General features: G+C 47.6%; 1 protein-coding gene across 1 annotated transcript in view; it reads left to right on the forward strand.

Annotated features, from left to right (window-relative positions):
* LOC142767169 (uncharacterized) overlaps positions 1-26889 on the forward strand; it is a 56806-nt gene extending 29917 nt beyond the window's left edge. The window contains exons 13-22 of the mRNA XM_075868386.1: positions 3031-3204; positions 3930-4134; positions 5492-5572; positions 6525-6716; positions 11354-11419; positions 13210-13356; positions 15177-15266; positions 21788-21909; positions 24715-24780; positions 26061-26889. Coding sequence (XP_075724501.1) covers positions 3031-3204; positions 3930-4134; positions 5492-5572; positions 6525-6716; positions 11354-11419; positions 13210-13356; positions 15177-15266; positions 21788-21909; positions 24715-24780; positions 26061-26205 — 1288 coding nt within the window. The 3' untranslated portion in view covers positions 26206-26889. The remainder of the gene's footprint in view (positions 1-3030; positions 3205-3929; positions 4135-5491; positions 5573-6524; positions 6717-11353; positions 11420-13209; positions 13357-15176; positions 15267-21787; positions 21910-24714; positions 24781-26060) is intronic.
* The last annotated feature ends 376 nt before the right edge of the window (positions 26890-27265 follow it).

Here is a 27265-nt window from a genome sequence, read left to right on the forward strand (position 1 = left end):
CACGTTGCCTGATGTTAACGCGTCCTTGGAAGTGGAGCGGGGTAGTTTCTGTTGCTGTTAGTCGTCTCGCACGCTTTTTGGAGCATGCCCCGCGGGGCCTGTTCATCGCCACCACTAGGGAGCGCGTGTGTCTTACAATGATGGTTCCCGACGCTGTCACGTGATCTCTTAGAGAGAGAGAGTAAAGGGAGTGGTCACAACGTCTTACTGGTCTCACTCAGCCTCTTACACAAGCCGGAACACGCTAGCGCGTTCTGGCAGTTCTCGGGCCAGTCGTGGCCCATGCGTAGTAAGGGTAGTCACGCCGCACGCCGGATTGAACTTCGCGACAAGCTGCTTCGCATCTAAAACTTGACGTATAGCTCGAGTACAGTGAAACCAGAGACTTGCGTATCTTGGTTGCCGTTATATAGTGATTTCCGTTCGCAGAATTCTCGCTGCTCCGTTTACTAAAGCATCAATGACGACAACGATCGAGGTATAAGCGTAAACTCCCTATATACTCCCTAGTATAAGCGTAAACTTCCTATAAACTCCCCAGCAAGTTCGTACGATCTTGCTACGGAGTTTCGAAAACTCGGTGTGGGACATCTCCGCTACTTTTACAACGAAGAGAAACGAAAATTCTCGCGCAGTCTTGCCACCCTTCTCCCTCACACGAAGAAAAAAGCGTAGCCCGTTGTCGTGACAAGGTTTAGACCAATCGAAGAGCTGTGTGCTACGTGCGTCACCGCGCGTGAAAGGACGATTGGTCAGGCGTAGTGCGGGAGTTGTTTTTCGAAATGGAGGCACCGCGCAGTGCTGTAATATTCGACAAACGTGATCGTCGTGGTCTACTCTACGAATGGCCGAGCTTCTTTGGGGGGGGGGGTGGGGGTGTAAAAAAAATCTGTAGCCTCTTAACTGTCCCTCTAAACTTGGCAGCATTAATGCGAATCTGCAAAAAATTTTTTTTATCTTTGTACTCGTTGCAGTTGACATCACACGCGCGGTCAGGAATTTTTTTTCAAGCGGGGAGGACCTGTTGCCTATTTTTTTATCAATGTCATCGGTGAAACACACACACCGCCATGCAAATTTCGGGAGGGGGCAAGCCCCGAGGGCCTCTACCCTGGCTACGAGCCTTATTGGATATACAGGTGCAGTTTATCGGTGTACCGGGTAGTTAGCAACAAGGACACATGTAAAAGTAGTCTAGTTTAGACTATCTTTATACGACATCTTATACGATGTCAAGAAGAATGGGAAATTTGCATGGCATACAGCGGGAATGCAAGATAATCGCTTCACAGTAAAAAGTGACAGACTGCATGCATTCGTAACGAAGGCAAACATGCGAAGGAAGGTGGGCAGATGTTCACGTCGAAGCGTATATAGCGCGTTGAAAAAAATGGGAAACAGTAAAGAACACACTGATGGGACAGACTAGATAACGAATTTCGTGGGTATACTGTAACCGCAGCACGCGCATGACCGGGCAGATCGGTGGAACGCGGGATAAGCCCTTGCTCTGCAGTGGGCATATCGGGCTGATGGTGGCGACGATGATGTTGTTGATGACATATTGTGGCGTATAGTGGGCAGTTAGCAAACGTACTACATCCAGTGAACATTCTAGGATCGCTTGAAACGTCCGATGTTATGTGGAGAAACATTCCTTCTTTGCGGCTCTGGTTAAAGGCTGCGAGTATGTGACCCGATACCGCTATCGCGTTCTACTACTGAAGGCGAAGCTCAGGTATTCTTAAAGGACCCAGAAACAGCCTCTGAAAATACAAAAAAACAGCGTTTTACCCCCGTGTTCTAGAACTTTCCTTCACTCAACGCTTGGCCTTCACTCGAGAAAGCCGACGGGAGCGCCTACTCTAGGCACAGAAAGTCACTGCATATCGGCGACAGTCTGCTGCGATTCTTGAGAAGCGCAGCGTCATTTTCAGCCGAGTGGTGGCGCAGGGCTCAACTCCGTCAAGTGAAGGGTGAAAGTTGAGTGGAGGGAGCTAACGTGGTTGCTTGGGCGAGTTGGTACGACATGATTCACTTAAAAAACAGCGCCAATAACGAGGGACAAGAGAAAGAAGGAGACAGACAGCGGCACTGACTTACAACAAGAATTTATTTGCTAGAGGCGCACAATATATACTTGGGCAGCATTTGACAAAAAAGAGAAATACAAAACAAACAGAACAGAATCCACCTAACAACCACGTAGTCATCTCCACAACGCACCATGAACAACACGTGTGCTAACGTTCCGAGGGAAATCTATTTTTTTTTTTTTAGTGATAGCGCAATCGAAGGCCTGCTGACACATGCACTGCCCAGCCTTTCTATTTCTGAAGCCTCGTAAATAAAAAGAGTGGAAGGAGCAGCTTTTGTGATTACGGGGGTTAGTCTCTTCCGGCGTTTTCCATTCTCGCGGCGCTATTCGTTACGTCAGCACTTTTTTCACGTGGCGTTGGGATGAAATAAGCTCTCAATTGGTCAATATACGAGAGATATCTGTCGAGAATCGTTGCGTATTTTCCGTGACCACACAGTCGCCGGCACGTTCCACCTTGCATTGCACGACTATATCATGCGCGATAAACTGATTTCTTTTCACTGTCTGCGTTTGCGACTGTGCAAGCAGAGACGGAATCTTTGCATGTAGTCGAAAAGCGCAAAACTTCAGGAGGAATAAATGAGGAAGGACAGGGAGGTTAAACTTCAACTGGCTCAACGCTTTTAGTGCTGACACGCCGCGCGCTTTATGAAGAAATAAGTGGCGAGGAGGATGTACCGCTTGTAGAAAAGGTAGTGAAGGCGGGAAAGAAACTAGTCTCGCCTTCGATCTCCGAGTGGTTCAGGGACCCTTTAGAGTTGTGACTGGTGGGTTCTTTCCTGCGAAACCGAGTTCTGCGAGACTGTCAGGGATACATAGAGAGACAGAGTTTCTAGGATTCTTAAATGTTCGATAGAGGCGAAAGACGCCCGACGCCCGTGTCTATATGTATGGGTCAATTGACGCCCGTCCTTAAAACTTCCTCCCAGGTTCGGCATGAAGGTCGCGCGTGATTGGGAAATCGTCAACGGCTCCCGGGAGGCCCTGTCCCACGTGAGTGTAGACGTGGTGCAGGACATCTTCAAGCGCTTCGTCAAGTGCCACGACCATCCGCTCAGTCTGTACAAGCTGCTCGGAGACCAGCTGATGCGCAACATCACCAGGTAGTCTCTACAGCCAGTAGTCTCGCTGTAGCCAGTAGTCTCGCTGTAGCCAGTAGTCTCGCTGTAGCCAGTGGAGACTACTTCGTGTGCCTGGGAAGTTAGACGGTATTGGCTTACTTCACGCGGCTATAGCGGAACAGCGGAATATCGGTTTGTATGAGGTGGCGGTGACGAGAAACTCGCGATGCTGCTCAATTTGTACGCACAATGAAAAACAGCAGTGAATTAACGACAGGGAAGCACACACATACACAGACAAACACGCATGCACACGCGTTTTAGCTCGTCATGATATACAGTACGAATTGTGGTGACTTCACGCAGCAGTCTGGCTAGTTGCGATGACGTTAGAGACGCTAAAACTTCAGAAACGGCTGCTCGCGCGTCAGCAAAACATTCAAAATGGCCGCTCTTGCGTCACCGATGAAGCCATAGATATAGTGTAAAGCTGCCGCTGATACGTCGCGCTTTCTAGCGCGAGCACGTGCCACGAAGCTGATACCGTGTTGTGACGTCAGGGTGCAGTAGGGAACCAAAACTCTCTTTTAGAAATGTACTGTAATAACGTTTTCGGTGTGCACTCACGCTTGGCAGTAGATTTTCTAGATCCTTTATGTCATGGCATTTTATTAAGTGCAAAAAAAAGAAACAACTAAAAACTTTCACGCTAGTACCTCTTTAAAAAATAAAACACACCGACAAATATTTTTATCACTGTTAAACAGTGCCGGGGGTACCGACTGGGCCTTCTCGTGGCTATGGTCGGGTGTGGACGACCCTCTGCTCTCCGAGAAGCTGGCACACTTCATCGACCCCAAGGTGCCACTCATTCCCAAGCACATCAACATGCTCACCGACATCGAGACCAAGATGAATGACGTCAGAGCGGTCAAGTTCGGTGACTTGAACATGCTGGCCTACCTGCGAGACGTGAGTGATTCGCGAGGAATAAATCTTCGCTGCTTATAGTTTCACGTAGCAGCGATGAAATGGATTGCTGCTTATATACGATTCCACAGTCGTCAGAGAGGAAACGAATTCAAGGAGAGACAGAAGATGCGGTTTCGGAATTCGGTACATTTCCGTGCTGAACAAGGAGAAACATTATTGTCGACAATATTACAATTATTTCAGAGGTGCACTTTGCTGGGCTAGTTGGTGCATGTACTATAGCCACCAAAGTACGGCTGTTTTTGTAACTCTTGTATCGACCCTTATGTTCGCCACGGTTCGGCCTTTCAGTTGATAGCCGGCGTTGGTGTTACATTAGGTCGTGCCCTTGTTTGCGACATTTGATTTCTTCCGCGATCAAATCGCCACGAACGAGCTCGACTATGTGTTGTTAGTAGTATACTACGTAAATTTTGCTTAGTTGTTTAGTAATAATAAAAACTACCAGTCTGAAAGTAGGTCATGTACACTAGAGAAGAAGCGCGTTTTGTCTTTTGCGTCTAAGTTTTGCCGTCGTAGAGTTTGGAGGAAGTGGGACACTAAAATGGGGCGGCAATGTGGTAGTAGTAAAAATGAGCTAACTAGTCCACTTATTGCTTATTGAGGTGGCGTATGACGGATTGTTAGTGTGGCACCAGGAAAATAAATTAGCTCTTGCTATTCGCACAGCTCCTTTTCGCGTACACTGACAAAACGGCGAAGCTTAAGCTTGAATATAATGAAAGCCGACAGTCTCGACATAAAGCGTTGCCCACCATTAAATCACGGATCTACTGACTTCACGACATTGTCGTTCAATCTAGTTAACCGCAGATGTAAAATGTGACCTATTAGGAAAGCAACTGGCGGGTCTTTCTTCAATGCAATTTTGCATCTTTCAGCAAACAAAACAGCGAAGCTTTTGTCCCCCTTTCCACCGAGCCTCTACGCTTTCCTTCTTAGCGCGGCGCTTCGTGGTTCACCCTTTCCACCGTACTCCTCCTTTCCCTCCCACCATGTCACACTCTCGCCAGTCAGTGCTACCCCAACGAGCGGCGAAGCCTCGACTGAGAAGTGCTTCGCTGTCAAAACAGCGTTACGTCAGGTCGAGTTAGTGTGAAGTGCTTGATAATTGGTTGGTTAACGCGCGATGGTGGTGAGTTTTATGTGATCCAAAACGCATCGGTTGATCGTTCGGACACGTGCTTCTTTATTGGCGTGCTGTCGTAAGAATAACTGCTATACGAGCTTGAAACTGCTCAAACAACATCCTAGAGATAGTTCTAGAAATACTGCGCTTCGACGGGTCCACTTCTCACTTGTGTCGTGCCGTCTCTCCTTGCCTATACTACTGCAGGTGAGTAGCCTCGACTTTAGCACGGATGCTTTCGTGCCGCTGTCGACCAAGTTGAGTGATATCCAGGAGACTGTGCCAGACGTGAGTTTACTTTCGGTGTCTTACGTCCGTTATGTGAAGTCCTTGGTAATTGGACCGGGTATACTAGTGGCTTTGCGGATCCGATGTTTTTAGGAGCGATGAAACACGTTCACTGACCAAGTCTGATGAAGTTATCTGATGTTTAGGAACCGCATACGCATTCCTTGTTCACTGAGATGGACTGGAAGTCGTCAATTGTGTAGCCAGTAGCTGACAAAACGAGCATTCGTAAATGGCAGACATAGTCCATGTTCTCCTATTCATTGTAGCTTGCGTTGTAGCCAGCTACAATGGTTTAGCACCGCATGGAAGCATGCGCAATTCGTGACGCTCGTCACGGTATATTTATCAGTACAGCGCACGTAGGTTCTTTCGTTATGCGCGTGGGGACCAGTGACGTTTTTGCCGCGTTGATATCATACTAAAACAGGTTAAGCAAACCGTGATTACGCTGTCCTTACGTCATCAAGGCCGCCATGTCGCAGTACCATGCAGTGCGCCATGGAAACTGCTTCCATGACGTCACTTTTAGACTTCCTTAATCACGCGACTCATTTGTTGCATGACTTCAGTTATGCGAGTTGCGAAACTTCCCATACGCTCCATGTATTCGTACACGCCATTCACCATACTTTTGCGTCATCTGTCGGTCAAGAAGTAGATTAAGAAACGCTCGCGACGACGCCAGCGCTGCGTCAGGCAATAACCGCTCGCGTGTGGCACCACCGCTGAACTTAATTGTGTTTAATATAGCTGTCCCTAAGTGTCGCGACAATCTGTAGATCCCCGCCATTTCCCCCAGACGTAGCCACGGCTATGTCCGAGTCTTGTGACGCAGTTTCGCAAGTAGTATGGTTGAAGAAGTCTGATCTGTTCTTGTGATGGATGCCAAGAAGAGAAGATACCTGCGTCGCGTGAACTACTCTTTATTTTATGTGGTTGATCTTCGCAGTATGTGACATACGTGAGTAGCTTGGGAAATGGAACAGTTTTGCTGTGCTGCGCATGTTTTGAAATTGTGACGACGCTGGTAAACAGAAGTGTTCACACGCATGTAAAGGACACTTTGAAGCAGAAGGTGTCTGACATCCTGGAGCAAGTTAAAGTAACCGTGGACGCTTACGCCAAGGGGGAACCGTTAAAGGTGAGTATATTTCAAGGATCAGCTTGCTCCGCGTCGTATGCAAGATATTTACAAAGGTGATTGCTTACAGAATTAAGAGAACATTAGAATTCAATCAACCAAAGGAACAAGCAGTATTTCGAACAGGCTACTCAACAATCGACCACATTCATACTATCAATCAGGTAATAGAGAAATGCTCAGAATATAACCAACCGCTATACATAGCCTTCATATTACGAGAAGGGATTTGATTCAGTAGAGACATCAGCAGCCATACAGACACTGCGCGCAGAATCAGGGCGTGGACGAAACATATATAAACATCCCGGAAGAAATCTACAAGAGATCAACTGCTGCCATAGTGCTTCACAAAGAAAGCGACAGAATACCTATCAAGAAGGGTGTAAGGCAGGGGGATACAAGCTCCCCAATGCTACTTACCGCGTGCCTGTAGGAGGTTCGGAAGAGTTAGGGATAAGAGTCAATGAAGAGTACCTTAGTAACCTGCGCTCGCCGATGACATTGCATTGCTGAGTAACTCAAGGGACGAATTGCAACTCATGATTACGGAGTTAGACAAGGAGAGCAGAAAGGTGGGTCTTCAAATTAATCTGCAGAAAACGAAAGTAATGTACGACTGCGGAAGAGAACAGCGCTTCGAGATAGGTAGCTGTGCACTTGAAGTTGTAAGATAGAGAGTACTTAGCACAGGTAGTAACCGCGGATCTGAATCACGAGATTGAAATAACTAGAAGATTAAGAGTGGGGCAGAGCACATTCGGCGAGCATTCTCAAATTATGAATGTTAATATGCCACTAGTCGTCAAGAGAAAGGTATATAACAGCTGCATATTGCCGGTACGTATACCTACGGAGCAGAAAGTTCGAGCCTTTCAGCTTTCAGAGGTTTCAGCTTAAATTGAGGATGACGCATCGAGGGGTGGAAAGAAAAATGATAGTTGTAACCTTAAGAGACGAAAAGAGAGCAGAGTGGATCAGTGAACAAGCCGGGGTTAAGGATATCACAGTTGAAACCAAGGAGTAGAATAGAACATGGGTCGGGTATCTAGTGTGCGTAGGAAGGATTACCGTTGGTCATTAAAAGGCAAGCGGGAGAAGGGGATACAGAAAGTTTGGTGGGCAGATGAGATTAGGATGTTTGCTGGTGTAAAGTGGCAGCAGCAAGCACAGGACGAAGTTGACTAGCGGAACATGGGAAAGGCCTCTGTCCTCAGTGGGGTTTGTCAGGCTGATGATGATGATTTATGTGAACGTTTTCTTTTAAGCTGGGGTTTCAACAGTCTCGCCGAGAAGTAGCACGACGAACGTGTAAAAGTACCGCAGACATTTCGAATTCATGACCGCTGTCACCGAAAAAGAACTGCTTACAACTATTGTTTACCTGACGACTGGAAAAGTGCCAACGTTGCCCCTATCTTCAAAGCTGGAGACAAAACGCGAACAAAAAATTACAGACCGATCTCGCTAACTTGTGTAATATGTAAATTGATGAAACACATTATCTATACCAATTTAATCTCCCATCTTCAAGATAACTTTTTATGCACTACGCAACACGGTTTCAGAAAAGGGTTGTCCTGCGATACTCAACTAATTGAATTTAGTCATGATATAGCTGCCTCGATCGACAATGGATGCCAAGTGGACTGTGTATTTTTAGATTTTCAAGAAGCCTCTGATTCTGTATCACACAATTTATTATTACTTAAACTGTCTGCTCTAAATATCCCTCCCTCTTTGTTGAAGTGGCTTGAAGCGTATCTTGTTGGTAGAAAACAGCGGGTTGTTCTCGAGGAAGTGAATTCATCTGAAGTCGATGTCTTATCAGGGGTCCCCCAGGGATCTGTTCTGGGACCCCTTCTTTTTTTGATATTTATAAATGATATAACCCAACAAGTATCCAGCCGCATGCGCATGTATGCAGATGACTGTTGCATATATCGTGACGTCACGTCTGCTCAAGATTCTGCTCAACTACAAAGTGATCTAAATGCTGTGTTATCATGGTGCACCACATGGAACATGACACTTAACTTTTCAAAATGTAATACCGTTCGCTTCACAAACAAAAAGAACATTCTAAATACGAATTACTTTCTTGGAGACAATCGTTTGGAAGTTGTGTCTAAATATAAGTACCTAGGCGTTTTCTTTACGAGCAACCTATCCTGGAACGACCACATTGCATACATCGGTGCTAAAGCGAGCCGTGTATTGAACTTCCTGAAGCGTAACTTTAAACAGGCCCCACCTAAACTAAAGGAAACGCTCTATCTTTCTAACGTTCGCTCAATTTTAGAGTACGGTTGTGTGGCTTGGGATCCAGACACTAAAATATGTACAAATGCGCTAGAAAGGGTTCAGAAACGAGCAGCGCGTTTTGTGTCTGGTAACTATGATTTCACTAACCGCTCTTCGTACATTCGTAAACATTTGGGTTGGCCTCTCCTGCAGGACAGGCGCAAATTCTTAAGATTAAATCTATTTCATAATATTTATATTGGTAGCACTGGTTTAAATAAAGACGTGTACATTAAAGATCCCACTTATGTATCCTCTCGCCTAGATCACTCCCGCAAAGTTCGCGAATACCAATGTCGCATAAATACTTACAAAAACTCCTTCCCGAAAACCACACACGAATGGAACAACCTACCAGAATATATTGTACCCACCCCGCCACCCTCATTTCAAAATGCTCTGTCACAATTTTTGTTGAAATGAAAGATGCCAATTTCTGTCTGCATTTCTGCTTGTGTTTTACTTTTCCTTGATTGCCTCATGTTCCCGAGAATGTGTACACACTGTATAAGCTGAGCATGCTTACTTGTTTTGTTATCGGTATTCATACCCTGTATCAATTTCAAGTTTTATGTCTCCTCCCCCTACTGTAATGCCCAAACTGGGCGCTGTAGGTACTCGAATAAATAAATAAAAAATAAATATTGTATTCTGCCAGCTCTAACGGATGGGGTGAAAACGTGGAGAATGACAGCCAAGCCAGGAAAGAAGCTAAGAAACACACAGGGTGGGATTGAGCGAAAAAAAAAATTGCCGCGTATATCCGCGCTTCGCTCCGAATGTCATCGAAAGGCGATAGTCTTCTGCCGGCCTTGTTTCGTGTTTAGTGTCGCGTTTTCAGCCCAGCCTAAGAAATACTAGGGCCTTTAGAATTCCGTATCTAAGTATGTTTTGGCAAAGGAACACGCCGCCTAGTATACTTACGCATTGATGTTGCGCCTCAGGTATGCGTAATGTTCGCTTTTTAATCGACAACATGCACAAGTATGAACGTAGCCACCGGTTCCAGATGGCTGGACGTTCAGCAAGTATTTGAACTTGCGGAACGCGCGGCCATCTTGTATGTTTCATTTGTGCTAAGAGTTGTGTATATGTAGTGCACTGCTTTTGTTACCCCCTCCTCCCCCCTCCCTTCCATTTGTGTGTATTACCGTGTGCTCGCCCCGCCGCGGTGGTCTAGTGGCTAAGGTACTCGGCTGCTGACCCGCACGTCGCGGGTTCGTATCCCGGCTGCGGCGGCTGCATTTCCGATGGAGGCAGAAATGTTGTAGGCCCGTGTACTCAGATTTGGGTGCACGTTAAAGAACCCCAGGTGGTCGAAATTTCCGGAGCCCTCCACTACGGCGTCTCTCATAATCATATGGTGGTTTTGGGACGTTAAACCCCACAAATCAATCATGTGTATTACCCTGTGTGTACGGCAAAACCAACACACAGTGCTGCTAGGAGAGTGTTGCGAAGGGAGCGCACCGCGGTGATATAAATGGGAGAGGAGAAACGAAGCGGGGGGGGGGGAAGTGGTTCTTAAGATTGGAAAAGAAAAGAAAAGTGAACCCCGCAACTGTCTGCAGCTAAGTGCGACACCTCAGCAGTGGTTCACATGGGAAGGGGAATGGGGGATAAAAGACTTGAGCGAAGAGAGGAAAGAGAAAGGAGAGAGCGAGCAAAGGAAGGGGGGGACGAGGAAAAAGGCACCCAATTTCTGTCAGCCTTCAGGCGAAGACAGCCAACGAGAGGAAAAAGAAGGAGATAGAAAGATTGAGCACGGTCACTGGAGTCCGAGGACGGGGCGCACCTGCGAGAGCTCCTTTCGGCGTCGGTGGATGGCGTAGAACAAGTCCAGTAAATCAGAGCTGCACTGTCGTCGGAGGTGGAAGGTCGTCGGCGGCAGGAGATGACGTAGGGCGAGTCCAGTCGGCCAGAGCCACGCTGACGCGGGAGATCGCAAGCGCGCGGAGCGCGCGAGCGCACGACCGGTCAGCTCGAAATCCAGCAAGCGAATCCGCAACGAAGCGGAGACAGCGCTCTGCCTATAGCTCTTCTCTGCTGTTCGCGCTCCCTCGAGGAGAGGGGGAGAGTTGGCGCATGCGTGGTGTAAGACTGGACGGTTGCCGAGCGACCAACACAGTCTCGAGCCAAAGCTGCTTCGCATCTAAAAAACTTAGAATTTGCTGGGTGCTTATACTGAACATTCTCTGTTGATGCAGTCAAACGCGTCATCGCACACGTAGAACTCACAAGTGTTTGAGCGACACTGGAAGATGACGTAAGGGGTAGTTAGAATGTTTGACCAGTAGACGTGACATAAGTTTCGCTTGTGTTTGTCTTTGCAGAACGATATCATGAAGATCCTGGAGGAAGTTTTGACCCTGCAGGTTGTCGACGGCAAGAGCATCGACGTGAGCATGCGCGATTTTGCGCAATCTAAAAAAAAAAAAAGAAAAGAGATCTGATGGATCGACCGGTTGAATTTTTCTACCTAATCTAGCAAGATTGCATGACTGACAGAAAAAAAAACGCTGCAACTTGGAGTATACATGAGCTTCGCCATTTACTATAATGTAAATGTGAAGAAAGAAGAGTGTACGGGAAAAATAACTTGCCTCCGGCAGGGTGCATCTGACGCGTTATTCGAAGGTCGCTGGTTTGGTCCTTGCCAACGGCAAGTTGTCCTTTCTTATACTTTTCTTTCTTCACATTTACGTTAAAAGCATTACTAATTAACATCCCCTATGCTTTCTTTGGCGTCCTTGTCTGTTAGTTCTCGTTAATATTGCCTCTCTGAAGGTGCACGTTAACACCGTTGTGGCTGAAACGACTCTCGGAAGAGACTAGAATGGCACCCCAAATACAGTTGAGGTGCCTCCTTAAAGGGAATCCTGTACACTGTCAATATTTATGCAAGAGAACATGGCAGTGCGTGGCCTACGGTTTGCGGCGGCTGCTTGCTGCACAAGCGGGAGGAGGAGGAACCAACTATATTGACGGAGAAGGCGCGGTCCTCAAAGTGGCTGCACGCGGGCAGCGACCCTTTCGGCCCAGGCAGCGAAAGCAACGATGGATGGATGAATAGATGGATATGGCTGTACCCTTTAGATCGGGCGGTTGCTAGCGCCACCAAGCCGTAATACTTAATGAACCAAAAAGTAGATTTATTTTTTTTTCTTTAAAAAGTGAGTTTGAGGATTCGTACTTTGCAGTGAAGAGCTTAATTTTCACTCGTGCCTTGACTTTAGCCACCAATCAGATAACCTCTTTCTACTTAAGTCTACCCGCTTAAAGTCTATTTTGCCCTCCCGGTCCCTAAACCCCAGTGCTTTGAAAAACTCTGCGCCATCATCCTGAACTATAGGGTGAAGCACTTTACAGAACATTATCAAGTGTTCGACAGTTTCTTCTTCCTCTCCACACGCACTGCATACTGTGTCTACTTCTTCGTATTTGACCCGATATGTCTTGGTTCGCAGTACTCCCGTCCTGGCCTCAAACAGTAGAGAACTACCCCGAGTATTATCGTAGATCCTTTCCTTGGCAATTTCCTGTTTAAAAGTTCGATAGATCTCTAGTGCAGACTTCTTAATCATGCCCATTCTCCACATGTCCAGTAGAACGCAACCACGTCCTCTTTTCGCGTCACCTAGTGGCGAGCGAAAGAACCAGCCATTGGGGGTATGGAACCGGCGGTAAGATTGCGACCTCCTCCCTCCTTCACAGCGACCGCCACTTCTCGCTCCCGGCGCTGCAAGCAGCCGCAAAAAGTACTGACACTCTCCTCCATATGCTCTCCAAAGTGCCCTTCTCTTTCAAGTGTTCAAACCTTATCTATATCCTCTCCCGAACGGCCACCGTGCGGGCTGGCGTCACTTTCTTATCGAGAATGCTATGTCACGCTGATAACACGCACGATGATCGTGGTGGCCCGGGAGGTGAGAGGCGGGAGAGGAGGATGCGCGGCGGCTTGGTTAAAAGAACGGCCTTACTTTCCTGAAGATATCCAGGGGCTTTACCGCCGCCGCGCTCGCGTGTTCCCTTTCATGAAACCTGAGAGTACGTCTCAAGTTGAGACTGTCAAAAAAAAAAGAGTAAAGGCTTCTTCTTTTTTTCTTACAATGTTGATCGCGCTTTGTTCACTTTCTGTTCGGGTACCGTGCGGTGCGAATCGTGAGGTACGGCAACTCGGTCTACGCAGGACTTCAACCGCGACATAGGCACCGATCTGGCGTCCCGCACCACGGGTCTCAAGCCTGTGCTGATACGCGTGCTCGGAGGATCGGGCCGCTACAAGCAGCAGATAATCCAAGTGGTCGGCACCTACGTGACTCACATCTCCAAGGCGGCAAGTTTCCTTTTGGCCGCTTCCGCAATGATGCGATTCTGGACCGCAATAAAGCGCGAACAAACTCAAGAATAAGCTGAGGATAGCACCCATCTTGAAATTTATGCGCAAGCACACAGGGACATAGAAAGGAAGACGAACGAACCTGTGTGCTTGCGCAAAAGTTTCAAGATGGATATGTTCCAACTAGGCCGAACCGCAGTTTTGCTTGAGGATAATGCATAGCGTGTGATGGAACAAAAAAAAAAACTTGATAAACTTCAACTTCACTTGGGGCAGGATATGAGACGAGCGCAGACTAATAGTGTGCTTGTTGAATTGAAATAGGATTAACTTACTCTCTGAAGCAATGCGCGTGCGCAATGACAGTCATGACAACGTGATCAAAGTGTCCCCCCCCCCCCCCCCGTGCATCATTTCGGATGCGAAGTGAAGGTGACTAAGATGAGCCGGCTGTTGGTCTGCTTCATCCTGCTTGCATACTGTTGTGACATATTGGTGGGGAGTATTGACTGTTTGAAAAAAAAGAAAAATGGCAGCATATCCACAGAGTGAATGATGGAGAGTGGGGCGAAGAATTCGTCCGTCCATTCGTTCTTGCTTCCGTCCGTCCATGCGTCCGTCAGTGTGACCGTCCATGCGTCCATCAGCCCGTCCGTGCGTGCGTCTGTTCGTGCGTCCTTCCCTGCGTTCGTCCATGCAGCCGCCCCTGCGTCCGTTCGTGCGTCCATCCATGCATCTGTCTGTGTGTCCGTTCGTCCACCTATTCAACACTCCAAGTACCACCATCTCGCACCTTTTCATCATATATTCCGCATATAGAAGCACCGCCATCCAGCGGACATTCCAAGGACTAAACGAAAGGTGGCACACGCGCACTTTCTTACGGCTTGTGATTCGTGTCTACTTCCCACCTTTAACCACCTCGAGTTCATGGTATATACTAGTTCACTGTATTCATGGCACTGCGGCCCAACGCTCGCTAAAGCTTTCTAAAATCAAGGAGATTACGCCCAGCGAGTATAACGTAGCAACCCTTTCTTGTCAGATAGTGCTCAATGCACATGCCAATGGCTGCTAATAGGGAACGAGAGACAGGAGAATTCGGCTTTTAGTTAACGCGCACGCTGCGAATTTTTTATTGTTCAACAACGCACAGGAGAAATCTCCCACCGGCACTACCTTGCAGGTCAAAACGTAAGACTTGTTACGCACTACGACGACGATGAGGAACGAACAGGTGCCGCTTTAAGGAGCTTCACCCCTAAAACCTATTTTTTTTTCATTTATTTTGCCCTTAAAGGCCCGAAGGCATTACATAAGGGGGGACAAGTAACAATATAGGGTACAATGTTCAACAGGATGAGTAAATAAATAAATAAATAAATAAATAAATAAATAAATAAATAAATAAATAAATAAAAGCAAATAAGTTTACAATTTTACGCTAAAGGACTCATGAATCACTCATTCGGATTCACCGAATCTTACGTCGAGCCATGAGTCTGAGTTAGAGTAAGTCCGGCAGACTAGTATGTTGGTGAGGTTCAGTTCGAGTGAGTCCCGTTTAGAAAACGTTTGAGGGAGTTCCGGTCGAGGAAAGTTGCGGTGAGTCTGAGCGAAGCATATTTATTGTGGGAGTCTTGAGTTTGTTTCAATTTCTTGGCAGACCTGTGCGTGTGGTATTTTAACAGGAAATCTTGCTGATTGAGCTGAACTTCCTTATTTTTTTTTTCAACACAGGTTGACTTATTCAGCTGCACAAACTGAGCTGTTATCGTTATGTTGGTCACCAATTTTATTCCAACGTCGTGATGCAGATTGTGGAAGAAGTTGGGCGCTGTGGTCCGGCGTACGCCATTTTCGAATCAGCCTTCAAGACCGCCTGCCTGGACGTCGTGGCGCCATATGTGAGTGCGACGCCAGAGTAGAAAAGTTGTCAGTGTAGATCAGAGTTATTCAACTATACGAGTTGCGAAACTTTCTATAGGCTCCATGTATCGAAATCCGGACACGCAATTGATCCAGATGTTGGCAGTCGGCAGATTATCGCACCACGTTTGATCAGCACACCAACTAAATACATTGTGTTTTGCGTTACTGACCTCAGATGGCGCGACAATCTGCTGACTCCCGAAAACTCGGCCAATTGCGTGCCCGGGTGCTGGAACGCATTTTCGCAACTGGTACAGTTGAATGGCGATGTTTTACGAGTTGCAGAACCAGAGTTTACGACATTTTGCTATAAGGCATGGAGATGACTGAGCGGCAGATGCCCTGACAAAAGTTAATTTGTCATCACCATAATTGATCGTGTTTCTCTGCCGCAGTGGATGCGCCGACTTCCAGCGGGTAATTTTACTGGCGTGAATGCATTATATAGGGTGTCCCAAATACCACGCAGCACGATAATAGAGGGGCGGTAACGCCGGTAGGCGCAGCACATCGAGAGCGTATTGTTCCCAATTTACTGTAGTATCCAGCACTATTTTTTTATGAGGTGTGGTCGATTAGTCTTAACTACGTTTTGTAACTCGACAAGCACTCACCTAATCATTAAACGTTAATGTAGACATGCTCATATGTAGGTATGCTCAACTGACATCTCACAGCGCTACATGTAACGCACACATATATTCAAGAACCTCCGCGACACCTTGAACACAGTACCTGAACTGCGTTGTGTGTATAAGCGGGCGTTGGTTTCAGCGCTCGACCAAGCGATTCCGGGAAATCTGCTTCATCGTTACGGACCTTAATGGCATGTTCACGTGACACGCTCCGCACGACAAGAGGAATCATGTGCGCGGCACTTTGAAAACACAGTTCTTGGTGTTCTGTGTTAGGCACTACATACATCAGAGGCACGTGGTAGAGTACGTTCCGGAACATGCTCCAACAGAAGCGATCTCGCGGCGATGTCGGACGAAGTATGTACACAAACTCACACGGTCCCCTTTGCACTCCCCCAAGATGGCGAAAACGATTATCTATTTAGGAGCGGAGCTTTTGGGCTCGCACCCCGCCGTCAGTGCCGTTGGAGCTTCCCTCCGCATCACCACAAGCACCCCTCTCCCAGCTGTCTTCCTCTCTACCCAAATACCGGCGGACAGTCGAAACCACGGCTGTGTTCCAATTCTTAGACAGCACGTAGACAGTCTACGCAGACTGCTTAGAAGACTGCACCGAGCCCATGGTGTCCGACAACTGGAACACTTCTGGACGACTTTTACGCGACGATGCGCCACCTCGCGTCGAGAAGAAAAAGCTAAAATAAACATACGTGACAGTTGTATTTGCTGGCTTATTTCGTGTTGAAATCAAAAACACATAAACGTTACTGACATTGAGCGTCTGGGAAAGCGTCTTCTTGTGTGCAGACGACCTTTCCGGCTAGATTTGATCTATCTGAGCGATTTGCTGAGCCGCCATCTTGTTTAGACAGCAAAGTAGCCTGCATCGTATTTGTCTACGATGCGGTCTTCTCGAAGCTGTCTATTTTGCCGGCTGCGTGAGAATTGGAATGGGACTTGAGATGGCCGCCGTCCATTTAACTGTCTATTTAGCCGTCTACGGTGAGTATTGGAACACAGCCCATACTGTCGTCTGCCCCTGCACTGGTCGGTCCGGGATGTCTTGCGCGCCGCACACACACTCGCTCAGTCATTTCCGCCGTGAAGATTCCCAAGGAGGTTTAAAATGAAACTTTAACCTCCTTGGAGAGCAATAATCGCTTTCCTGCGTTCATGAATGGCTTTAGGAGAGGCCGATCAGCCATTGACGGGGTCATCAACTTGGTCTCCGATGTTGAACAGGAAAGATGTCGAGGCAGATTAGAGGCTGCTGTTTTTCTTGACATTAAATGCGCCTACGACAATGTCTTGCATTATGCCATCCTTGATGCGCTTGAGGATCTAGAAATCGGCGGACGACTGTATACATGGATCGTGAGCTACCTTAGCGACCGTACCGTGTATATGTCAACAAGCGATGGAGATACAGACCATTATAACATTTACCGTGGTGTTCCCCAAGGGAGTGTTCTTAGTTCGACACTTTTTAACATCACCTTGATTGGACTTGCTACTGAACTTCCTGACACGGTGAAGGTGAGCACATATGCGGACGACATCTGCATCTGGGCTTCTGGAGCTACGCGCCCCCAACTGCGTGCTCGACTGCAACGTGCAGTGACCATCACAGCAAGGTACCTACGTCGTCAGAGTCTCGCACTGTCAACTGAAAAATGCGCAGTGCTAGCATTTACACGAAAACAAATTACAAGATACCCACTAACTGTGAATGGAACAGAAATTCGTGCTGTTGCGCAACACAAATTCCTGGGTGTCATCCTCGACCGGAATCTATCGTGGTCAAAACACGTCACAGTCTTGAAGTCAAAGCTCAAGAGTTTTGTCCACGTTCTTCAGGTCATGGCCGGAGTAAGATGGGGCCCTTCGGAGGCAGCTCTCCTGCAACTGTACCATTTTTTATTCGTAGGGTACTTACGATACAGCATGCCCGTGCTTTCAAGCATAAGGCCCAGTTGTGCGAGCACGTTAAAAAGCATCCAAGCTCAAGGGTTGCGCACATGTTTGGGCTTACCTCAATGCACATCAATCAAGGGAACTCTCGCCGAAGCTCGGGCTTGTCCAATCAAAGTATATGTGCTCTGCGAGCCTCTTCGAGTACACCTTCGCCTGTTGACTCGACACAGGCAGCATCCCTTATCAGCGCTCCCTGTCAGCCACCGAGACTGCAGTTGTTCAAGAGCTATATCACGGCTCGAGAGCACCATACCGCCAAGATTCTCTCCCCCACGTGCTCCTGAGACACCTCCGTGGCTCCTGCCTAGACCACTTGTCATACTTCATATTCCTGGGATTATGAAGAAGTCCCTTGTATCATCGATCGGCCTGAAGCAACTTACACTGCTGCACATTTATACTACGTACGACGGTGTGGCGCACGTATATACTGATGGATCTACGACGTCGCGTACCTCCGCCGCAGCCTTTGTCATCCCGCAGACGAAGATAGCTCGACGTTTCAAGATAGATCACAAGACCACATCAACAGCAGCGGAACTTGTTGCTATTCGGTAGGCAATACGTTTCATGTCGACAGAACCCGCTCGTAAATGGACGATACTGCGCGATGCCAAAGCTTCTCTTCAAACCATCGATGGCTTCATGAGACAAGGTCCATATCATACTTTATCGATTGAAATAGCAGAGCTTCTTGGCATTGCTACAAAAAATGGACATCATGTAACATTTCAATGGATACCTGCTCATTGTGGCATAAGGAGCAATGAAGAGGCAAACGCTGAAGTTAAGAGAGCTTTAAATAGTGCCCCGGAAGTGTGCATCACATTTTCTTGACAAGATACCAACATCCTACTTCGACGCGTAATGCGCGACTCCATCTTAGAGCACTGGCAGAAACCAGAACACCAGCACAAGCGGCTGCACAAATGGGACCCGGAAATGAAGTTCCGTATGCCTCACAAGTTAAAGCGAAGCATCTCGTGCATTATCCACCGCATTCACCTTGGTGTGGCGTACACGAGACGTTACTCCTACTTGATTGTCTGTTATGACACAGGTCCCAATTGTGGTCACTGTCGGTTGCCAGAAACGCTCGAACATATATTTTGCGACTGTCCAGCATATGCAAGCGAACGTCAGCAACTGATATCTTCGATTGGCCGATATATTAGTCGACCATTAACCGATGAGGTTGTGTTAGGTCCTTGGCCTGACGCCAGCAGCACACATGTGGTTATACGAGCCGTCATCGCTTTCTTAGGAGCCACTGGACTGGATGCACGTCTGTAGAGTTACCCAGGCTAATAAGAACATATCATCTCTCTACCTTACCATCGTCATTCATCACTCTTTCACTCCCCAGTCACCCTTCCCCAGCGTAGAGTAGCAGGCCAGAGCAAACTATAGCTCAGGCCGACCTCTCTCTACCTTTCTGCAAATGAATTCTCTCTCTTAACCTCCTTGGAGTTTCCTATAAGTACACATAGATGAACTCTGGCGCTAGTGTCTATGGGAGCCGCAATGCATGACGCATCAACAAGCATCGGAATGATGGGTAGTACCTGGATTTGCCCAATTTTTATACTTTTATGCTCCTTTTGGCTTCGCGTCGCTTCAAGCCAGCCACTTCGTCATGAAAAAAAAAATCGCAGCATGTCCACGGAGTGAATGATGATGAGTGGGGCGAAGCGTCCGTCAGGCCGTCCGCGCTTCCGTCCATCCCTGCTTGCGTCCGCGCATTAAACAGACAGGCAGACGACGGACGGATGGACACGGCCAGCGGATGATTCGCGGTTTGCCGATAAAACCCCTGTGAAGCTTCACCTCACTAATTCACTCCATGTATATGCTGTGAGGTGGTTACTACATACATACATACATACATACATACAGCTGACGACCGATCCACGTCTTAAGGAGCTTCGTCTCTAAAACAAATGATTGATTGATATGTGGGGTTTAACGTCCCAAAGCCACCATATGATTATGAGAGACGCCGTAGTGGAGGGCTCCGGAAATTTAGACCACCTGGGGTTTTTTAACGTGTACCCAAATCTGAGCACACGGGCCTACAACATTTCCGCCTCCATCGGAAATGCAGCCGCCGCAGCCGGGATTCGAACCCGCGCCCTGCGGCTCAGTAGCCGAGTACCTTAGCCACTAGACCACCGCGGCGGGGCGTAAAACAATTGGCAAATGTTCGGCTGTTAGGTTTCACCACATTAACCCGTTTAGGCTCACAGATTCGAATCAGGTCACGAAGTTCAAAAGGATTTGTTCTTTCATTTGAAATAAAACCGAAACAGCAATAAACGAAGTGACAAGTGCCTTCGCTGGTCGCAATCACGAAGACTAGACAAATCCATGTACTACCCGTCATTCACATTGTTGCTCAATGATCGCAGCGCCGGAGTCCCCTCTAGATAATTTTAGCTAAACTATTGCTTCCGCCGCCGAATGCAGCAGACGCTCTCCCCACCTGCTCTCCAAGCCAGCAGCGAGATCAGACATAATCGCTTGCGTCCCATTTCTAAGGAGCTTCGCTCACCTATTGTATTCGTATATGGAACAACTGTTACTTTTTCTTCGTGGTCGATGTGCTGGTCCTCCTCGCCTTCTTACGAAAGCGGTTTTTGCCCTGCCTCCGGGATCGGAGGTATAACAATCTTTTTGTGCCTTACCTGATTTTGCATTGCCTCAGTGATTGGTCCACATTTGACCATGTGACGGTGTGGTGACGTCCTCGTGTGTATAACGGAATGCTGTGTCATGATGAGGTCACAAATTCTTGTCACGTGTCACCGCATGACGATATTTTGCATAAGCTATGTTGACGCCGATGGTGCATTTTCGTGTTTGCTAAGGCTACTGAAGCTTTTGCTTCGAAATAGCTGCCTTGTTTCACCGACCATCAGATTATTAACGATCGACGACCATTCTCGCCACTGTCGATGTACTGTGAATGACCCGCCACGATGGTCCATAGTGTCGCGGGATCGATTCCCGGCCGCGGTGGCTGCATTTTCTATGGAGACGAAAGCTCGTGTGTGTGCTTAAATTTAAGCGCACGTTCAAGAGCCGATGGTCGAAATTCCCGCAGTTCTTTACTACGGCGTCTCTTATCATATGGTAGCTTTGGGACGTCATAACCCCCGCCGCGGTGGTCTAGTGGCTAAGGTACTCGGCTGCTGACCCGCAAATCGCGGGATCGAATCCCGGCGGCGGCGGCTATAACATTTCCGATGGAGGCGGAAATGTAGGCCCGTGTGCTCAGATTTGGGTGCACGTTAAAGAACCCCAGGTCGTCGAAATTTCCGGAGCCCTCCACTACGGCGCCTCTCATAATCATATCGTGGTTTTGGGACGTTAAACCCCACAAATCAATAAATCAATCAATCATCGGGACGTTATAACCCCCCCCCCCCCAAAAAAAAAGGAAGAAAAGGAAGTACTGTGAGTTTTAAATGTGCTGGCGTTCTGGCTAGCCCAATGAATAGCGTGACCTTTACCGATTAGGTTGCTGCATTTGGAACCAGTGCGAGCATGCGAGAATTGTTAGATCCGAATACTTCGCGAATGAGGCCAATTGCCGGGGAGGGGGTGGGGAGGCAAGCTGGATTCTATTTTTTGATAAGATCGGTCAGGCCGCTACGCATGATGACTGCCTGCGTGCCTTTCCACGTTTCCATGATGTAACGCCTCTGCGCTGGCTATAAAAAGCCGTTGGCTATCTGTCGTTTAGTCTTACGTTTTGTGTCTTGTACTGAGTTTCCGCAGATCCGTCAGATAAAACAGTAATCCAGCTGTCAGTTTCACATATACTTGCCGTAATTTTCAAGTTACAACCTATTCTTTTTTTTTGTGACGGTTTCTCGCCGCAGAATAGCGTGTGGGCGTCGCTTCTCACCTACCTGCTGGTGGGAGTTGTGGCAGCTGCGCTGGCGATCGGCTTGACCACTCTGTACATGCGGACGTCCCCTGAGCCTGCTGCAACAGATCGCCAGTGAGTAACTCATTTTGGCATTTATACCCATTCAGCGTTGCGGGTGTTGACACTCAGTTCACCACAGATGACCTGTTTGGAAGTTGTGCCAGACGTGGCGAAGACGTTTAAGTTGGCACAGTGCTTGGTTAAAGGCGGCTTTTGTTGCACGCACGCAGCTCGAAACAAGGACATACTATGAGAAATCCTGAAACGCGGGTTGGAAGTGGTGATGCAAGGGCTCTCTTTTCTTTGTTATACACAACATCAACCATAACTAGCAGACAATAACGTCAAAGAAAGTATAGGGGATGTTATCGGAAGGAAATTGTGTCGTAATTATAAAAAAAAAGAATGTAAAATAGCTTGCCGTTGGCAAGGGCTGAACCTGCGACCTTATAGCATCGGAAGCGTTATTCGAAGGTCGCAGGTTCGTCTCCTGCTATTGGCTAGTTTTCTTTGTCCACATATGTTTCTTCACATTTACATTGCAAAAAAAATGCTAATAACATCGCCTATACTTTCTTCGGCCTTATTGTCGTCACTGTATCCGACATTTTGACCAGTGGTCTATTCTTCCTGAAGCCTGCAGCAGCTGGTCCAACGTCATCCAAGTCAACGAAACTTTTTCTTGCGGCTCTTCGTCATCTGATCATGTAAATTTAACAGATGTCACATCCGTGATGCAAATGGTGTCGTTGATGTATTTGTGTGCACCTTCGCAAAACAAGACCTTGCCGTAAATTATGATGTCTTGAAAACAACGCCACACAACTTGTTCGTCCACTCGAGGTTGCGTCATCTGTTCTCAGAGAACAAGTTGTTCCTTTCATGTGCCAGAGGTTCTGGCAGCAAATAGCAGTAACTAACACACACACACACACACACACACACACACACACACACACACACACACACACACACACACACACACACACACACACACACACACACACACACACACACACGCGCGCGCGCACACACACACGCGCACACGCACGCACGCACACGCACGCACCTTGTCTGCATGTTTCATTGCAAATGTCGTCCAAAAACGATAGTCTTGCGCCTGGAGAGAGTGAACAAAACGTTTATTTGATGTTTTGCGCGAGGAAATAGGTTAATATTATTTGGAGGCGTGCGTTAGGGTGCCTCGATCCGAGCAGCGGAGGCGAACGAGCGCATCGAGGCACGTGAGACATGAGCGCTATCTGGCAGTTATCTACGAAAACGAAAGAAGGCGTGTGCGCCTGTCTCGGAGGTGATAACGGGTAGAAAGCAAAGCGGCGGGCAGGTGCCACCACGATGTTGTTTTAGCCAAGCCTTGGAAACAGTTGCCTTTTAGATGCGAAGCATCTTATACTCGCGCCTTGTAGTGCGCCGTCCGCACCGCTTCTCGAACATTCGACAGCTGACGCGCGCGCATGCGCCGTCGCGCCGTCGCCCACCATCTGTGCCGCGCGCTCGCTGAAACGCGCAACGCACGACGACTGCAAACACCACCAGCCGACCACCATTCGCGGAACCTGCATCGACCACGTCTTTGCAAATTTCGACCTACGATCGTTGCAACCCGATCCACTCACTCTTTACTTTACCGACCACAAAGCCATCGTCCTCAAAGTTCGTCGCAATAAATAAAACACCGCCCTTTCGCATACGTGCCGTACGTGTTCACTCATTTAACACCCCATTTCACAACCACGTTAACCAATTTAGCCATCGACCCAAGTAAGTCGCAATTTAACACCCGTTAACCAATTACATGCTTCCGCATCCTCCTCAGTGTTCCCCCGAGGGAAGCTGCGGGCAATTTTTTTGAGCATAGCTTTGTATTGTCAGCGCACCGTGATAAACGCTACGGTCCTTAGAAATACTTATGTATGCCTTCTCCAGTATAAGGACACACACACAGAATATTGATGTGTTGTTGTGGCGCCTCATATATGCTTAGTAATCGCTTTTTATTAGACAACCGCACAAGTATGAACGCTGAAACTTGAGCAATATTGGTGTGCACTGCGGATGGGGTTGGCCGTTTTTGATATCTTTCGGGGACGTTGGGGGTATCGTTACGGCAGACAAACAGACCAGAATTTTTGCGTTGAAGAACACCAAGAAAGACTATCGTCTTTAAAAAAGAACAATGGAAGCTTCGTGCCACCAGGGAGCATGCCACGAAGCCACTTTCATTGCTGCGAGTCCTGTATGTTGAATGCTCATTGCAACACTATTTTCAGCCTGGTCATAAAGCGATGCTGACGGGTAGTCGAGGCTCCCGACGACGGTGTGTAAGCCATACATTAGAGCCGCATCACGTGGCCTAGACTTTATGTTCAATTCTAAGTCAGGCAAAAATCGCAGCACTCATCTCCATAAGGGACGTCATAAATCAGAATGACCGCTCTGCATGCACAAAGTCCGCGGCCATTGTCTGATTTGACAATCGGGAGGTGCGTGAACACCGCGGCGACTGCCCATGCGTCCACACGTGATCGCAAACGAAGAAAAAAAGAACAAAGTGCTGAGAAATGCACTGACGAATGGAAGTAGCTTCATGCCCCCCCCCCCCCCCCACTCACTCCTCCCTGCGGAACTTTCAGTGGACTCGTTCGTGCGAAAGAAGAGGACATGCGCTTGATGCTTGCGTCGAATCTCCTGAGCTCTGCTTGCACTTGACGGTTACTAAAAAAAAAAAACAGCCAATGAAGCCATTCAATGATCACTTGAATGCTAAATAATGGTATTCCGTGCTTACGGCACTCTCATTACTCGTGATGATATTTTTTTGGCCTAATTAATTTTGCTTTTCTGTTCTTTTCACAGCAGCACTAGCAAACACGCAGTGACGAAACCTGCGGCTGACGACGCTATTCAAGCTGAAGGCGATGCGTGAGTCAGAGTTTTCTATCTTCTTACACGGAGGCGGTTGCAAAAGCTTTTTGTCGCAGCTTCGTAGAAATCGCTGGTTAATCTTAGCTTCCGATCTGGTGCAAAATGTACTGATTATTTCGGAAGTGTGTTTGCATATAATATTGCAAAAAATATCAGCCAAGGAGGTTTAAAATTCAGGGAGGTTAAAAAAAAAATTGCTGGAGTGGAAGTACCCGCAATGCTTTGTATGCTGTAGTGAAGCGAGCTTTTGCCCTCCAAAGTTCTCATAAACATCCTCTTTTCTGGTAGAGCGCACTTAGGCATCAAGTGGCTTTGATGTGTTAGTCTAAAGGCTACGTTAATTACAAGTTAAAAGATAGTTGTTATCCGCAGAGACTAGTATCGGAGACAAAATCTCCAATAAAATTTGTCCTGTATTTGAGGCTTACTAAAGAAAACTTGTAACATAAATACGCACTTTGAGCACTATCTGGCCCGAAAAGGTTGCCACGTTAAACTCGTTGGGCGTGCGCGGAAAACGCTCCTTCTCAATCGACGAACGCCAACAGCTCGTCGTGCCCCTAGTAAGATGGCTGCCGCATCCGCCATCCTACGGTCGGCACGGCTTCATTCGTGGGCGAAAATTTCCACTTCAGCAATTTTCTTAAAGCTCCTTGGCGGTAGCCGGTGGTGAATGGCGTTCGCGATCACCCGAAACGGCCACGGGCCTTCGGAAAGGCGCGGTCGCCATCCGTAGTCTGACTGCATCCCCGTTGCTGGTGAGCAAAACTTCGGCAAACTAGTTGCATCTTCGATTTTGCTCGAATATGAAAATAATGCTACCTTTGATTGAGCTCTTATCGACTGGGGTTAAATCTGTGACAAGCAATGGTCAAGTTTGCACCGCATGTCTTAGAACTGCATGCCTTAAGACACGGGGTTTATGATTATTATTCCTAATGTTAAATGAAACTGCTAGTCGCTCCTAAATAAGTAATACAATGTACACACAGAAAAATAAATAAAAAAAGTATAAAAATGAGAAGTGCGACGCCGCATCCTAAATACGATTAAAGAAATGCTATCCCTTGAATTTCATTGTAATATCTATAGGGAGTCGCCAGTCAGTGCTTCTGGGTGGTTACGTGTGTGCTTTATTCATTTGGTGTTTCGTGTTGTTTCGCGAAAATGTGTTGAAAGATCAACTTGTCGACAAGTTGACCTTTCAAGACTTCATCGTAATAATCGGGCTTATTTCGACGTCACTGGCTCGCGCGATGACATTTTTTTACGTCCAGGCCACCTGATCGCGAACGCACGTCGTCACTTGGGCCGCTCAGTGTCGAAAACAACGAGGAGGTCGAGGAGGACGACGTGCTAGTGCGTCCTTTCACGTGCAGCATCGAGAAGACGCGACCTCCGCCGTCAACGGGAACCGTCTAGCGCTCGCCCCTGTCCTATACTTCAGCGGAAGCGTAATTCTTATCGCTAGCGCGCGTAGCGCGAAGTGGAGCCGCGCCTACGTAACTTCACTTATTTTGTTTCATAGTACGCGAACGTCGTCGATTGTTGACAGGTCAACTATGGGCCTGTAATATAGTGTAGGATTTTAATGTGCGTCTTGAAAAAAAAAAAAAGCTTTTCTTGTTCGATGCTTGTAGCAATATATCGTATACTTTCGAAAGTGGTACACAGCTTTTAAACCGTAACGAATTGCTAATTACCCGAGTAGTAACTGATGTGTACTCGCCCTGTTGTTATACATTAAAAAGGCATGCTGTGTACTATTGCGTATCTTGATCATAATGAATTTAGAAAGCAAGCACGTGACATTCCCGTCTATATTTAACGAGTGGTTAAAAAGCACGTTGTAGTCGAAGACGATAAATCTTCTCCGAAAACAGTCTTAACGGCACTGGTTACAATACTATTCTTTCTTTATGGTGCATTCAGACGACGGATCGAATCCCGATGTGGCGGGACGGACGGCGCGTCACGTGACCTCCCATCAGCGATTCTCCTCGTCCGCGCGGCTCGCGGACGGATGAACCCAACCTGTTTCTCACATCGGGATTCTGGCGGGGGAGAGCCGGTACTTCAGCGGAATAGCTTGCGGTCGGTGGCAACCAGTACACTTTTCGTCTGCTCGCGGCATGTCCTCCATGGCTCGCGGACAGCTGCATGACTGGTCGGCATCATCTACGCTTGAGCATTGTTTACTTAGTTTCCGGAGACTTTGTTCTCAGGTGATTAAATATGCAGAAATCACTTTTGGTGGTTCGGGAAATGTCGCCGCCGTCGCTCAACACGCGAGATTAATCTTAGCCGTCATGGTGGTGAAATATTCTAACTTTTGCAACCGGCGACGTGCCGCTTCTAAAAAAAAAAGGCGGGAGACACGTTTAGATGTTCTACAAGTGGGGAATAATGTAGTTGAAAGAATATCCTGCTAGCAACTCCCTTTTCTCCTGAAAGAATAACACTACTCGTTCATTTGTCACAA

The sequence above is a fragment of the Rhipicephalus microplus genome, chromosome 7, assembly GCF_043290135.1.
Source record: "Rhipicephalus microplus isolate Deutch F79 chromosome 7, USDA_Rmic, whole genome shotgun sequence".
Taxonomy (NCBI): Eukaryota; Metazoa; Arthropoda; class Arachnida; order Ixodida; family Ixodidae; genus Rhipicephalus; species Rhipicephalus microplus.